The 17,216-nt window shown below is 43.7% G+C and overlaps 1 protein-coding gene across 2 annotated transcripts in view; it reads right to left on the bottom strand.

The window, feature by feature from the left end:
• The window catches only part of LOC130360517 (cytochrome P450 2K6-like), a 74,708-nt gene that overhangs the window by 15,422 nt on the left and 42,070 nt on the right, over positions 1-17,216 (bottom strand). For both annotated transcript variants that reach the window (XM_056563020.1, XM_056563019.1), the window contains exons 4-6: positions 13,983-14,143; positions 8,952-9,125; positions 5,401-5,542 (exon numbers count right to left, since the gene is read on the bottom strand). In XM_056563020.1, the coding sequence (XP_056418995.1) occupies positions 5,401-5,542; positions 8,952-9,125; positions 13,983-14,143 (477 nt within the window). The remainder of the gene's footprint in view (positions 1-5,400; positions 5,543-8,951; positions 9,126-13,982; positions 14,144-17,216) is intronic.

The raw sequence follows: 17,216 nt of genomic DNA on the forward strand, positions 1-17,216 counted from the left end.
CTCTGGGTATTCCACTGTGGAGGCCATGCAGGTGGACCGGTCTCGCCTGACCCCTCAAGAACGGAGTCGCCGTAGAGACGAGAACCTATGTTTGTACTGCACTAGTACTGAGCACTTCCTTAAGGACTGTCCTCTTTGTCCTCCACGTTCGGGAAACGCTCGCACCTAGTGGATGTGGCAGAGGCATTACTAGGTGTGGATTCTTCCTCTCCACGCCTCATTATATCCGTGCAGTTGTTCCTTTCGGCCAAGTCCTTCTTCTCTGCTGCTGCTTTCTTGGATTCCGGCTCTGCCGGCAACTTCATCCACGTCTCCTTGGTCGACAAGTATCAAATTCCTATAACCCGTCTGCCCAAGCCGTTCCTTATTTCTACGGTCAATGGGGAGAAACTTTCTACTACCGTACAATACCGCACCCAGCCCCTGCAAATGGACATTGGGATATTCCATATCGAGATTCTGGAATTTCTTGTTCTTCCCTTCTGCTCCTCCAAACTCTTGCTGGGTTTACCGTGGTTGCAACGCCACTCTCCTGTATTGAATTGGTCCACCGGTGAGATTCTGCGTTGGGGTTCCTCCTGCCTTGACCGGTGCTTCAAGCCTGCTCCTATCAAATGGGTCCCGCCAGTTCCTCCGCCACCAGGTCTCCCCAAGCCTTACCATCAATTTGCGGACGTCTTCTGTAAAAAACAAGCGGAGACTCTTCCTCCTCACAGGCCTTATGATTGTCCCATTGACCTGTTACCGGGCTCTACTCCTCCTCGGGGCAGAATTTATCCTCTCTCCCCTCTAGAGACTCAGGCCATGTCGGACTATGTACATGAGAATTTACAGAGAGGCTTTATTAGGAAGTCTTCATCTCCTGCTGGAGCCAGGTTTTTCTTTGTGTCTAAAAAGGATGGTTCTCTCCGACCCTGCATCGATTATAGAGGACTCAATAAAATTACCATTAAAAACTGTTACCCTCTGCCTCTAATCTCTGAGCTGTTTGACCGCCTCAGCGGAGCCAAGATTTTCACCAAGTTGGATCTCTGCAGGGCCTACAATTTGATCCACATACGTAAAGGAGAGGAGTGGAAGACCGCATTTAACACCCGGACCGGTCACTTTGAGTACTTAGTGATGCCCTTTGGACTTTGTAACACACCCGCAGTCTTCCAGGAGTTCGTGAACGACATCTTCCGGGACCTTCTCTACACTTGCGTTGTAGTATATCTGGATGATATCCTTATTTTTTCATCCAATTTGTATCAATATCGAGTCCATGTCTGGCAAGTTCTCACCCGACTCAGAAGTAACCGCCTCTACGCCAAAATTGAGAAATGTCTGTTTGAGCGTACCTCCTTGCCATTCCTGGGGTATATCATCTCTGCCCAAGGTCTGCAAATGGATCCTGCCAAGCTATCTGCAGTTCTGGACTGGCCACGCCCCTCTGGTCTCCGAGCCATACAGAGATTCCTGGGGTTTGCCAATTACTACAGACAGTTTATTCCTCATTATTCCACCCTGGTGGCTCCTCTTGTGGCTTTGACTAGAAAGGGTGCCAATCCCAAGACCTGGCCTCCTCACGCTGAAGAGGCCTTTCTGTTCCTGAAAGCTGCCTTTGCATCTGCACCTGTTCTCTCCCAGCCAGATTCTTCCAAGCCATACTATCTTGAAGTGGATGCATCCTCGGTGGGAGCTGGAGCTGTATTAACTCAAAAGTCTTCCAGGGGCAAGAACATAACTTGTGGCTTCTTCTCTAAAACCTTTTCTTCCGCCGAGAAGAATTACGCTACTGGGGACAGAGAACTGTTGGCAATTAAATTGGCCTTGGAGGAGTGGAGACATCTTCTCGAGGGTGCTCCTCACCCTGTGACCATTTTCTTGGACCATAAGAACCTAGTCTACCTTCAGTCTGCTCAGAGACTAAATCCCCGCCAAGCCCGTTGGTCCATCTTCTTCGCCTGCTTCAACTTCCAGATTCACTTCCGTCCCGCTGCCAAGAACATCAGGGCAGATGCCCTTTCACGCTCTTCGGATGTGGTGGGCGACGTACCCACTCCTCAACACATTGTTCCACCTGAGTGTCTCATCTCGGTAGCACCTGTGGACTTACGGCTACTTCCTCCGTGTAAGACCTATGTTCCTCCTCGCCAGCGGTTGCAAGTTCTCAAGTGGGGCCACGCTTCCTTCCTTGCCGGTCATCCTGGGATTAAGAAGTCTCTGCAGTTAATTTCTCAAAGATATTGGTGGCCCTCGCTAGACAGAGACATCACTGAATTCGTCCAGTCCTGTGCAATCTGCGCCCGGGACAAGACTCCTCATCAGAAACCTGCAGGCCTTCTTCTGCCCCTCCCTGTTCCAGTCACCCCTTGGTCACACATCGCCATGGACTTTATCACTGATCTTCCCTCCTCCCATGGTATGACAGTCATTTGGGTCATGGTTGACCGTTTTTCAAAGATGGCTCATTTTGTGTCCCTGCCTGGTCTCCCGTCTGCGCCTCAGTTGGCCAAACAGTTTTTTCTTCACATCTTCCACCTCCACTGTCTTCTCAAACACATCGTCTCAGACCGTGGGGTGCAGTTCGTTTCCAAGTTTTGGAGGGCTCTCTGTGGTCAGCTCGGAGTCAAGCTGGATTTTTCTTCCTCGTATCACCCTTAGTCCAACGAGCAAGTAGAAAGGGTGAACCAGACTCTCGCCAAGATGATTGGTCGGATTTACTCCCTTGGGCAGAGTTCTCTTGTAATTTCAAACAATCTTCCGCCACCAATAAGTCTCCTTTTTTTGTGGTCTATGGCCGTCATCCTCTGCCTCCTCTGCCTAGGACCTCCGCCTCCTCCTCTGTACCAGCTGTAGAGGACCTCCTTCTGGACTTCACTTCTATTTGGCGAGAGACCCACTCAGCCCTCCTCACGGCCTCGACCCATGTGAAGCTCCAGGCCGACAAAAGTCGTAGAGCTCCTCCAGAATTCAGTCCCGGTGACAAGGTGTGGCTCTCCTCGAAGTACATCAGATTTAATTACCAAGTTACAAGCTGGGCCTTAGTTACTTGGGTCCCTTCAGAGCTGCATTAATCCGGTGTCCTACCAGCTCCATCTTCCTCCCTCCCTCAGAACTCATAACTCTTTTCATCTCTCCCTTCTCAAGCCTGCTATCTTTAATCGCTTCTCTCCTAAACTTCTTTCTCCCACCCCTGTCACTGGTACCTCTGATATTTTTACTGTTAAAGAAATCCTAGCCACCAAGCTTGTTCAGCGGAAAAGATTTTTTTTGGTCGACTGGGAGGGCTGCAGTCCTGAGGAAAGGTCTTGGGAGCCTGAAAATAACATCTTGGACCGAAGTCTCATCCTCAACTTCCTTGGTGCCAAAAAGAGAGGGAGACCTAAGGGGGGGGGGGGTACTGTCACAGCGAGCGCTCCGGTCTTCACCTCCGGACCAGAGTGCACCCCTGCCTCTGTCCTCTGCTCCGGGGCCTTGGCGTCTCCCGGTCGGACGTACTCACCGGCAGCGCGGGTCTCGCAGTGGCAGGGACACGGCTAGCGTGGCGGCTGGTCCCCGCTCATGCGCCGCGTCCCTGTTCGACTTACCTGCTCCCCGTGTGGCGCTCTACTCTCCTGGATCCCGGTGCGTGCGGCCCCGCTCTCTAGGGCGCACGCGTGCCGGCTTCAGTAAATTTAAAGGGTCAGTGCTGGTTCCTCACCTCCCACTGGCCCTTCCCAATAAAAGGCACCTGCCCCTTCCTGCCCTTGCCGGATCTTTGTGCCTAGTGCCTTTGAAAAAGCGTTCCCTACTGTGATATTTCCTTGCCAGTTGCCGAACCCATTACTACCATATACTCGCCTGTGAACCCTTGCTGCCTGCCCTGACCTCTGCTACGTCCGACTACGCTCTTGCCTGCTCCCTGTGTACCACGCTATATCAGCTGCCAGAGAGGTCAAGTTGTTACTGGGAGATACGACCTGGTAGTTACCGCCGCAGCAAGTCAATCCCGCCTTGCGACGGGCTCTGGTGAAAACCAGTAACTGCTTAGAACCGGTCCTCCAGTACAATCCGTGCCATCGCCTCTCTGGTCCAGAGGATCCACTACCTATCCTGGCGGTACGTGACAGTCTCTACTTTTCATAAATTTTTTTAATGGACCACTCCAATGTTAAACCTCACTATGAAGCTTGTTCCATTTGTAGTATAAATTAAGCTTTAAAAAATGGAATATAGTTTATTATTAAGCTGTTTACTTCAAGTAAATTACTTTTATATACACTGCATTTTATGTTCCCAGTGAAACAAAACACACTTTTTTCCCCCCGATAATTACACTTTTTAACCGGAAAAAAAGATAAAGATATCTTTTGGATAAAGATATATAGAGATAGGATACATAGTAGTTCTACACCTCCTCTCCAGCTCTATCTGTATACTGCTTCTGCTATCTTGACGGGATCAGGATACATAGTAGATATACACCTCCTCTCCAGCTCTAACTGTATACTGCTGCTATCTCTATAGGATTAGTGTTGCTCGCAAATATTCCCAATGCAAATTTTATTCGCGAATATTGCGAATATTCGCGAATATAGGACTATATATTCGTGATTACGAATATTCGTTTTTTTTTCCCACAGTACACATCACAGTGATCACCCCTCTCTGCATCCAGCTTGTGTGGTGTAAAGAAGGCTCTAATACTACTGTGCGAGAATGGCGTGCAAATTTTCGGATATGCGAAAATTAGCATATGCTAAAATAAAGTGTGAATCTTACGAATATGCGAATTTAGCGAATATATGACGAATATTCGTCCATATATTCGCGAATATTCGCTAATTCGAATATGTCCTATGCCGCTCAACACTATATAGGATCAGGATACATAGTAGTTATACACCTTCCCTTTAGCTTTATCTTGAAAAGAATAAACAAAACCCTCAAACTTAGGAACTGTAGCGTGCCATACATGACTTTTTAGGGCAATTTGGGCACTTTAGATTTTGGCCAAGTTTATTTGGTACAAATCAAATCTGATAAATTCTAACAAAGCGGACATAAAATGAATGACTGGCTTGAATCTTTGAGCTTTTGAACAATGGGTCACCAATGCAGCCTTTATGCCGGAGAAAGACTGGCGGGATATTTTCAAGACTGGAAGACGGCTACCAGCCCTTTATAATAATGTGTGCATATTTGGGGAAGTAATATTTTAAATCTTAATTTAAAGGGGTTGTTACACAATTACCAGTTATCTTCTATCCTCGGGATAGGGCATAGTCATATGTTCATGTAGGGTCTGACCGCTGGGACCCCCTGCTGTCTCATAAAAGGGGACCCGTCACAAAAGTGTTACTTGTTACATTACTATAGGTTGCACTAGGATTTTCTCTGTTCATCGTGGTACTCTTTACCGTTTTTATAACTTACCTTGTATTTTTGGATATTTTATCATCAGGAGAAGTCCCCAACGCAGTGTGGTTGATGTTGTCTCCATTCCTGCAGTAAACAAATTCCTTACAAGTCTGGACAGATTGCCATTGTGGAAATAAGATTGAGGGTCGCCAGCCTCCTGCAGAATAATTTGGTGTACAAAGTGAGCTTGTAGCATATTGTGGTCCAAACATATATACAAATATAGAACAAACAATTTAGAATGACCTCTGGCACAAGCCTTATTGCTGTCACATGTCAGTTGTTATGGGCAGAAGACGGTTCAGGGGGGCCATGTGTTTCCTCTTCAGCGACAAACAAAATGTGGGACCAGATGATACTCATTGATAATGGCCTCTCCTGTGGTCTTCTGACATGTCTTCCAAAGCTATAACAATTCTGGAATATCTTTTCCTACAGCTCTATGTTATTCCAATTCTCTGTTATTTTTTACTTTTTTTTTGTCAGTATGTAAGCATAAAAAGTCAACTGGGTGGTACCAGTTAGGGGCATGTCCCCACACTGTCTAAGACTATCCAATTAGAGCTAAAAGTTTTGGATGCAGGGACACGCCCAAACATTGTAACACCCATATGACAATAAAGTCATACATTTTAAGTAAGATTAGAAAAATGTTAAGGGAAGTATTGGATGGGGGAAACTGACCATATACTTCTTTTATGTTTGTTGTCTAGTGGATGATGTCCCATTGGAGACCCCTAATGCATACATTACCTGTTACTTTTTCTGTATGTTCTATAAAAAAATTAAAAAAGAATAAAAAAAAATGGCACAACACTTAGCTATAAAGATATTCAGAATAGTTTTTTACTACAACAGGCAGGTCAGGAGAGACCACAGGTCCACATTAAACTGTGAAACGCAGGAGCTGTGCTCGCTTCAGAACAGTGAGTGTTGGCTACTATCAGTAGCCAGACACTCACTGCTAATGGCAGCGTCAATCCTACTGCTGCCGGTCATTAAGCCTTTTGCCGTGATTGGCCTTGATCATGGTGTCTAAAGTCAAAGTAAAACATCTGCAGTAACTAAGAGGGGCTAATAGAACCCCTGTGACATTATTGTGGGGGTTTCCATGAGCTAAAATTGAGGAAGAGGGTCCCTCTACCTGCCTCCTGCCGCCGATCGCCCATCCAATGATGTAGCCTGGGCTTAGCCAGGATATATCAGAGGATTGCTGATAGGCCATAGGCATAGCATTATACAGTAAGTGCAATCTTAGATTGCATACAAAAGTCCCTTATAAAATTATATAAAACCCCCTCCCCTAATAAAAAAAATTTAATTACCCTTATTTTAATATTTTATAAAAAAAAAAAAAAAAAAAATAACACAATTGGTATTGCCGCATGCGTAATTGTCCAAAGTATTAAAATATAATGTTTATGATCCTTTGGATAGGGGATAAGATGTCTAGCAGCGGAGTACCCCTTTAAAGAAGGTGTTTTTATTCCATTCTTGCCTCCAGAGCTTGATGAACTAAAAAAACAGGATGTCAGCAGCCATAGCTTCAGTTGAAGAGCACAGGGCTGCCATCAGAAATTTTGGGGCCCCTTACACAGTTCAAGGCCTGGGCACCCACCCCCGTGGCCCACCTGCTATCTTCCCCATTGTCTATGAATTTTTTTTTTACAACAACTGGAGGTCTCCTTGTCGGGAAACACTGAGATATAACACAGATATAGATAGATAGACATTAGAGAGATAGATAGATAGTTATAACATAGATAGACAGACATTAGATAGATAGATAGATAGATAGATAGATAGACAGATATATTCCAGAAGAGCAGCACTACTACAAAAATAAAGAAAAAATAAAGAGGGTGCTCGCAGAGGCAAGAGCTTTGGTCAGGGGCTCACTCAATATTGCAATCCAATGATTCTACAACACACCAAAACGATTATTTCAAACATAAACGCTGATTTTATTCCATATCCAGTGTTATAAATACGCTACGTTTCAGCAGCCTCTCGCCGCTTGAAAATGGCGGCGAGAGGCTGCTGAAACATAGCGTATTTGTAACACTGGATATGGAATAAAATCACCGTTTATTTTTGAAATAATTGTTTTGGTGTGTTGTAGAATCATTGGATTGCTAGATAGATAGATAGATAGATAGATAGATAGATAGATAGATCAGTGTTTCCCAACCAAGGAGCCTCCAGCTATTACAAAACAATAACTCTCAGCATGCCCGGACAACCAAAGGCATGCTGGGAGTTGTAGTTTTACAACAGCTGGTGGCCCCTTGGTTGGGAAACACTGAGATTTAACATAGATATAGACAGATGGACATTAGAGAGATAGATAGATATAACATAGATATACATGAGAGAGATAGATAGATAGATATGAGATAGATATGAGATAGATAGATATAACATAGATAGACATTAGAGAGATAGATAGATATGAGATAGATATGAGATAGATAGATAGATATAAGATGGATAGATAGATAGATAGATAGATAGATAGATAGATAGGAGATAGATAGATAGGAGATAGATAGATAGATAGATATGAGATAGATATGAGATAGATATGAGATAGATATAAGATGGATAGATAGATAGATATGATATAGATAGATATGAGATAGATAGATATGAGATAATAGATAGATAGATAGATAGATAGATATGAGATAGATATGAGATAGATAGATATAAGATGGATAGATAGATAGATAGATAGATAGGAGATAGATAGAGAGATAGATCAGTGTTTCTCAACCAGGGTGCCTCCAGCTGTTGCAAAATTACAGCTCCCTGCATGCCTGGACAGCCAAAGGCATGCTGGGAGTTGCAGTTTTGCAACAGCTGGGGGCACCCTGTTCAGGAAACATTGAGAAATCATCCACTGACCCCTAAAAAGCAATTTGCCCTCTTTCCCCCAGAAAGTTACCTTATTGATGAGTGTCCTCAGCACAGGCGGGTGTCAGAATCCTCAGTAGAGCATGAAGCAAAGCATGGCCCTGCTCCAATAGGGCTGCAGCCTGCATGCAGAGGAGTGAGGGGGGAGGGGAGGAGGAGCATCTCTCTGCTCTCCTCCCAGAGAGTCAGTGTGGCCCCGGCCCCTGAACTGACATTAAAGGGCTGCAGGCTGAATATTTTAAAAGAAAATGGTGCTGCAGCAGCGGGCCCCCTCTCAGGCTAGAGTTCCCACCATCAGTCCAGCCCTTCTCTGCTGCGCCCGCTGCAGGGGGGGTACAGCAAGGGCCCGGGCCCTCTTAGAGGCCCGGGCCCCTTACTGGAGTACTGGCTGTACCCCTCTGATGGCGGCCCTGGAAGAGGACACATTGCACGGGATGAATTCAACCTAGATGTCATCCCTGCGGCTAGTGGAGGCACATAGAATATTTGTACTTTAACTCCATGATTTAGTGAGTTTTTTTTTTGCTATTTTTTGTTTGTGTACTGCATTCCCTTCAAATATAGCTGTGTGAAAGCTGGTTATTCTCTTGGAAACACGCTGTATAACACAAGGTATGGTTAGTATAGTATACTGTATATGGATCCTTCACCTCTTTTTGTCTTACAAGGAATGCATCAATGAAACTTCTCTGATCGTTCTCATCCAAGTTCTTCAGATGTTCCACAAATGTCTCTGTAATAAACTCACATTGTTCATCCACATTTCTCAACATGGTTTTGTGACTTCCAGGGAGAAGCTCCAGAAATGGAAAGATGTTGGAAAGCTGTAACAGTAAATTAAGAAGTAAAGTATGAAAATAATTAAAGAGGAAGCATCAGATCAGAATATTGGATCAGATTTACTAAAACTGTGAAAACCCACACCAGACAGTGGCATATAGTGTAAAAAAATAAATAAATAAAAAAAACATGTCAAAAGGGCAAATACATCACATTTATAAAAAAGGCATTCTCGCGTCTGAATTCCGCGAGCGGAGATTCCGCCTGGCGGCCGCCGCCGGTTTCGGCACTAGGGCTGCGGGGCACTGAGCCCGTGTCCTCAGACTCCACTGCACAGACAAGTCTCAGTGCACCTCCAGCATACCATGTGTGCAGGGCATGGTACTGTCATGCTGTTGTTCACATGGTTTGCCTTGGCGAATGGAGTCACACAGGGGAGGAACTGCTAAAAGTCATTAATCAAGAAATCGAAATTGAAAACTGGAAATGGGAACCATGGTGACCAACAATGGGAAGAATATCTGCGACAAGGATGCCTAAGACATGCGCCCTGAATGGCATATGTGTTCAATCTGGCTGTCAAGCGGTTCCTGAAGTGTTCCCCCCATCTGCAAGACATTCTAACAATGGGAAGGAAACTTTGCATGCACTTCAGCCACTCGTACACTGCAAAGCACACCTTCCTTGAGCTGCAGCATCAGAACGGTATCCCCCAACATAGTCTGATTTGCAACGTTTCCATGAGTTGGGACACCCCTGTGTAACTTCAATGTCAACCATATCATGGCCACATTAACCCTGTGGGGGCAGAACTGGAGGAGGAGGATGAGGGGGAGGGGCACAGTGGAGCACAGTTTAGGTTTTGCGAGATGGGCAGTTTTTCTAGTCATCTGACAGGAGAGGAGGAGCTGGAGCAGCCAGAGGAGCTAGAGGGTTATGAGGAAGGAGAGACAGAGGACCCAGACACACTGTGGCAGTATGCATTGGAGATGGAGGTACTGAGTCCTCCGAGTCACTTGCACAAATGGCACGATGCATGCTCACATGCTTGAATAGTGACCGCCAAATTGTCACCATTCAGCAGCGGGATGACTTCTGGGTCTCCACCTTATTGGACCTTCGTTACTGGCAGAAAATGGGGGCCTTTTTTACACCCACTGAGAGGGAGGACAAACTGACCTACTACAGGGGAAGTTTTTACCCCCACCGGTTACAATGGACCATACGTTGTTCCCTTCCACCTTTTAGAGGTCTTTGCATCACATCAATACTTGGTGGTGTAGGTGGCACATGGTGTATTTTTTACAAAAAAGAAAGTAGCAACAGCACTCTTGGTCAAAAAATGTGCACTTTTTGATCAAAATGTGTCCCCCCATCCACCACGCGGAGGTGGCCTCATGGTGTGTTTTGCACACCTTTCCTTTTGCTTGATTTAAAAAAAAAAAAATTGGGGTCCATATATTTTATCCTAAGCATATTAAAAGTAACATTTTACGTAATGCATATCCTCAATCCTTTCTTTCACACACTAACACTTTTACAAAAGAGACTGTTTTTTCTTCTGCCTACTTGCCTCAGCTACTATTCTGATCCTGTCACCCACCTGATGCCACACATCTGATGCACATCGCATTTCAAATGCTTATCACGAATATATGTGTTATATATTCGAAATTGCGAATATTTGCTTTTTCCCCATATGTGAATATTCGCATATTCCTTCTTTTCACTTGTGGGCCAATTAGAATGATGCAAATACACATGTCAGAGGTTATCAACAGCATCCCTAGCAACCAACAGTAAAATTGCCCACCCCCTCACTGTTTTCTTCCTCTAATACGTGAATATGCGAATATTCACATATGTGAACATGCAAATATAATGAATTCGCGAAATTCGCGAATATATAGGACGAATATTCATCTATATATTCGCAAAATATTGCAAATTCTAATATGGGCAATGCTGCTCATCACTACTGATGCTAAGTTCTCCTTTTTTCACCCACCTTCATCACCAGGTACTGATATTGCCATCCACTGCCCCACTCTGGCACCGGGTCACATTCAGGACTCCTGATGCTGCTGCTACCACCTCCAGGCTGTCTCATTCGGCCACCATATGTTCAACTCATGCTGCTGCCAGCTCCAGGCTGTCTCATTCTGTCACCAAATGTTCTGCTCATGCTGATGCCACCTCCTAGCTGTTTAATACTGCCACCATATGTTCTCCTCATGCTGCCGCCACCTCCACACTGTTTCATTCAGCCACTATATGGTCTCCTCATGCTGCTGCCACCTCCACGCTGTGTCATTCAGGCATTAAATGTTCTCCTCATGCTTCTGCCACCTCCAGGCTGTGTCATTCAGGCACTATATGTTTTCCTCATGCTGCCGCCACCTCCATGCTGATTCATTCAGCCACTATATGGTCTCCTCATGCTGCCCGCTACCTCCACGCTGTGTTATTCAGCCACTATATGGTCTCCTCATACTGATGCCACCTCCAGGCACTGTCATTGTGCTGCTCTGCGACAGTGATTTTAATAGCGACGCCTCTGATCTGCGTGTCATACTGAATAGCAGGAATATAAAATTTTTCAAAAATTCGCTCATCTCTAATTGTCAGATACAAATACTTTTTATATGTTATACATCTTGGAAAAACATAAAAATTTCAAATACAGAGGAGTCCTATCAGACAGGAGAGAGCACAGAGGAGTGCTATCAGACAGGAGAGAGCACAAAGGAGTGCTATCAGACAGGAGAGAGCACAGAAGAGTCCTATCAGACAGGAGAGAGCACAGAGGAGTCCTATCAGACAGGAGAGAGCACAGAGGAGTGCTATCAGACAGGAGAGAGCACAAAGGAGTGCTATCAGACAGGAGAGAGCTCAGAGGAGTGCTATCAGGCAGGAGAGAGCACAGAAGAGTCCTATCAGACAGGAGAGAGCACAGAGGAGTACTATCAGACAGGAGAGAGCACAGAGGAGTGCTTTCAGACAGGAGAGAGCACAGAGGAGTCCTATCAGACAGGAGAGAGCACAGAGGAGTCCTATCAGACAGGAGAGAGCACAGAGGAGTCCTCTCAGACTGGAGAGAGCACAGAGGAGTACTATCAGACTGGAGAGAGCACAGAGGAGTACTATCAGAAAGGAGAGAGCACAGAGGAGTGCAGGCCCACCCTCACTTACTGGACTTTGTTCATGCCTTTTCTTCAGCTTGGACAAAGCTGTGATTTTATAATCCATGATTTCCATAACAAGGAAATAACATTTTCTTACCTGACTTACTAGTCAGCTGATGACAGGGAGCCTGTCTGCTTCAATGGGTGGAGTGAACGCTTGGTGGGAGAGAGATCAATCTGCAACTAATGCAACAGCTGTAGGCACCCTGATTTAAAACCACAGGTCTTTTGGGGGTGGCTGATGTGTGGGAGGGAGGAAAATGGAATTGTGGGATTTGTAGTCAAAAAAGAAAAGTGAAACTGGAAAAAAACAGTTTCCTAAGCATGCCAACTACTGTCTGCCAGGTAAGTACTAAAACCACCTTATGGGTGATAACCCCTTTAATGTTTTTCCAAGATATCAAACATATAAAAAAAATTAACCCCTTAAGGACCGTTTTTTTTTCCATTTTTGCATTTTCGTTTTTTGCTCCTTGCCTTTAAAAAATCATAACTCTTTCAATTTTTTCACCTAAAAATCCATATGATGGCTTATTTTTTGCGCCACCAATTCTACTTTGTAATGACATCAGTCATTTTGCCCAAAAATCTACGGTGAAATGGAAAATAAATCATTGGGAGATAAAATTGAAAAAAAAAACGCAGTTTTGTAACTTTTGGGGGCTTCTGTTTCTACGTAGTACATTTTTCGGTAAAAATGACATCTGATATTTATTCTGTAGGTCCATTCGGTTAAAATGATACCCTACTTATATAGGTTGGAATTTGTCGTACTTCTGGAAAAAATCATAACTTCATGCAGGAAAATTTATACGTTTAAAATTGTCATTTCTGACCCCTATAACTTTTTTATTTTTCCGCAAATGGGGCAATATTAGGGCAAATTTTTTGTGCCGTGATCTGAAGTTTTTAACGGTACCATTTTTGCATTGATAGGACCTATTGATCGCTTTTTATTCATTTTTTCCTGATATAAAAAGTGACCAAAAATGCACTATTTTGGACTTTGGAATTTTTTTGCGCGCACGCCATTGACCGTGCGGTTTAATTAACGATATATTTTTATAAATCGGACATTTACGCACGCGGCGATATCATATATTTTTATTTACACTGTGTGTTTTTTTTATGGGAAAAGGGGGGTGATTCGAACTTTTAATATGGAAGGGGTTAAATGATCCTTATTCCCTTTTTTTTTCCCTTTTTTTTTTGCAGTGTTATAGGTCCCATAGGGACCTATAACACTGCACACACTGATCTTTCACATTGATCACTGGTTTCTCATAACAAACCAGTGATCGATGATTCTGCCGCTTGACTGCTCATGCATGAACGCCGTGTCTAAAGGGTTAATAGCGCGCGGCACTGCGATCAATGCCCCGCGCTATTAGCCACGGGTCCCGGCCATTGTTAGAGGCTGGGCCCGACCCGCTATGACGCGGGGCCATGCCGTGGCCCCGCGTTATAGATTGGGAGCGGACACATGATGTTCCAGTACGTCATGTGTCCTTAAGGGGTTAATCTGACACTGCCCACTTATATAAATAAATGTAAAATAAAGTCAAAGCATGTAGGACCCCTAAATAATCCTGCCAGTTATTTGTTGAGCAAAAAGTAAAAGTAAGACAGAACACATCCTTATATCCATATCATGTATTCATCATTAACAAAACAAATCAGTGTAAAGAAATGTGCAGTATAGGACAATGATATTACCGAAACCATTGGCATTCCCGCCAGTCTAACGTTCTCGTTTATTAGACTCAATAGTCTCCTAAATTGGGGATCATCATAGTTCATTCGATAACCCAGTAAAATTGCTACAATTATATTGGCCACAGAAGCATTCAAGATCATCATGTTGTCAAATGGTTTGCCTAAAGAGAATGAAGAAATGTGACCAAAACAGCAAACAGGAACAATGACATATGTCAATATTGAGAGGGATGACCATGCATGGACAACTTCACACTGACAACAATGGGAGTTTCAAACAAATGTTTTGTTGACAAATGCACAATCTGCTTGAATAATGACATAACAAACTCTCCTAGATTTTTTTTTTACTAATGTTTTGGTAAAGTTTTATAACCTATAGCATAATCAAATAGGACCAATCCCTTAATTAATCCTAGTTTAAAGTATATCTCCAATAATGGTGCTGGCCATGTTTCCAACTGCATGATGCTGGAAACTTCTTCTTCTGGCAAGAGACATGGTTGGACTTGGCACCATCATTGGAGATACAATCTAGGACTGAGCTCATACAAGTTAGTGTGGTGCAATTTTATTTCTAATTATTGCCAGGAAGGATCCCATTGGAAGGAAAGTTGGAGTTAATCTGGGAATTTAGCTCTGTAGAGATGAGAAAATGGCATAATACAGCAGTCAAAGACAATGTCATGGTTTATATGCGGGGCTTTGCCTGTTCTTTAATGTACAAAACTAAATTTACAGCCGGATTCACACTGGCATACAACAAAACCTAAATCTAAGCACTAACTACACACATTTACAGTGGGGCAAAAAATGATTTAGTTTGCCACCAAATGTGCAAATTCTCCCACATAAAAAGATGAGAGAGGCCTGTAATTTTTATCATAGGTATACCTCAACTATGAGAGACATGAGAAAAAAAATCCATAAAATCACATTGTCTGATTTTTAAATAATTTATTTGCAAATTATGGTGGAAAATAAGTGTTTGGTCACCTACAAACAAGCAAGATTTCTGGCTCTCAAAGACCTGTAACTTCTTCTTTAACCTCTTAAGGACCCATGACGTATGCGTACGTCATGAGTCCCGGTCCTGCGATATAACGCGGGATCACACGGTGACCCCGCATCATATCGCGGCGGGCCCGGCGTCATAGTGAAGCCGGGACCCGCCTCTAATAGCGCGCGGCACTGATCGCTGTGCCGCGCGCTATTAACCCTTTAGCCGCGCACTGAAAGCTGAGCCGCGCGGCTAAAAACAAAAGTAAAAGTGCCTGGCTAGCTCAGGGAGCTGTTCGGGATCGCTGCGGTATAATCGCGGCATCCCGAACAGCTGTAGCACAGGAGGAGGTCTTCTTACCTTCTCCTGTGATGTCCGATCACCGAATGAATGCTTCAAGCCTGAGATCCAGGCTTGAGCATTCAATCGCCGAAAACACTGATTGATCCATTCCTATGGAGATGGATCAATCAGTGTAAAAGATCAGTTAATGCAATGTTATAGCCCCCTATAGGAGCTATAATATTGCATAAGAAAAGTGTAAAAAAATCATTAACCCTTTCAATTATCCCTTCCCCTAATAAAAGTTTGAATCACCCGGCATTTCCCCCCCCAAAAAAAACATTATGTAAATAATAATAAAAATAAACATATGTGGTATCGCCGCGTGCGGAAATGTCTGAGTTATAAAAATATACCACTTTTTAAACCGCTCGTTCAATGGCATACGCGCAAAAAAATTCCAAAGTCCAAAATAGCGCATTTTGATCACTTTTTATACCACAAAAAAGTGAATAAAAAGTGATCAAAAAGTCTGATCAGAACAAAAATGGTACCGCTAAAAACTTCAGATGACGGCGCAAAAAATGAGTTCTCAAAGCGTCAAAAGATTTTAAACGTATAAATTTTCCTGTATGTATTCATGATTTTTTTCGGAAGTGATACAAATTCAAACCTATACAAGTAGGGTATCATTTTAACTGTATGGACCTACAGAATAAAGATAAGGTATCATTTTTGACAAAAAATGTACTGCGTAAAAACAGAAGCCCCCAAAACTTACAAAATAGTGTTTTTTCATCAATTTTGTCGCACATTGATTTTTTTTCCCGTTTCACCGTAGATTTTTGGGTAAAATGACTAATGTCATTACAAAGTAGAATTAGTGACGCAAAAATTAATCCATTAAATATAATTTTAGGTGAAAATTTTTAAGAGTTATGATTTTTTAAAGTTAAGGAGGAAAAATTGAAAATGAAAAAACGGAAAAAGCCCGGGGTTAAGAGTCTCCTCTGTCCTCCACTTGTTACCCGTATTACCTGTTTGATCACTATAAAAGACACCTGTCCACAACCTTAAACAGTCACACTCCAAGCTCCACTATGGCCAAGACCAACGAGCTGTCGAAGGACACCAGAAACAAAGTTGTAGACCTGCACCAGGCTGGGAAGACTGAATCTGCAATAGGCAAGCAGCTCAGTGTGAAGAAATCAACTGTGGGAACAATTATTATAAAATTGAAGACATACAAGACCACTGATAACCTATTTCGATCTGGAGCTCCATGCAAGATCTAACCCCGTGGTGTCAAAATGATCAGAAGAACGTGAGCAAAACTCCCAGAACCACACAGGGGACCTAGTGAATGATCTGCAGAGAGCTGGGACCAAAGTAACAAAGGCTACCATCAGTAACACACTACGCCACCAGTGATTCAAATCATGTAGTGCCAGACGTGTCCCCCTGCTTAAGAAAGTACATGTCCGGGCCCGTCTGAAGCTTGCTATACAGCATTTGGATCATCCAGAAGAGAATTGGGAGAATGTCATATGGTCAGATGAAACCAAAGTAGAACTTTTTGGTTAAAAACTCAACTCGTCGTGTTTGGAGGAGAAATAATGCTGAGTTGCATGCAAAGAACACCATACCTACTGTGAAGCATGGGGGGGGGGGTGGAAACATAATGCTTTGGGGCTGTTTTTCTGCTAAGGGACCAGGATGACTGATCCATGTAAAGGAAAGAATGAATGGGGCCATGTATTGTGAGATTTTGAGTGAAAACCTCCTTCCATCAGCAAGGGCATTGAAGATGAAACGTTACTGGGTCTTTCAGCATGACAATGATCTCAAATACAGTGCCTGGGCAACAAAGGAGTTGCTTCATAAGAAGCATTTCAAGGTCCTGGAGTGGCCTAGCCAGTCTACAGATCTCAACCCCATAGAAAACCTTTAGA

The sequence above is a fragment of the Hyla sarda genome, chromosome 3, assembly GCF_029499605.1.
Source record: "Hyla sarda isolate aHylSar1 chromosome 3, aHylSar1.hap1, whole genome shotgun sequence".
In the NCBI taxonomy this organism is placed as follows: domain Eukaryota; kingdom Metazoa; phylum Chordata; class Amphibia; order Anura; family Hylidae; genus Hyla; species Hyla sarda.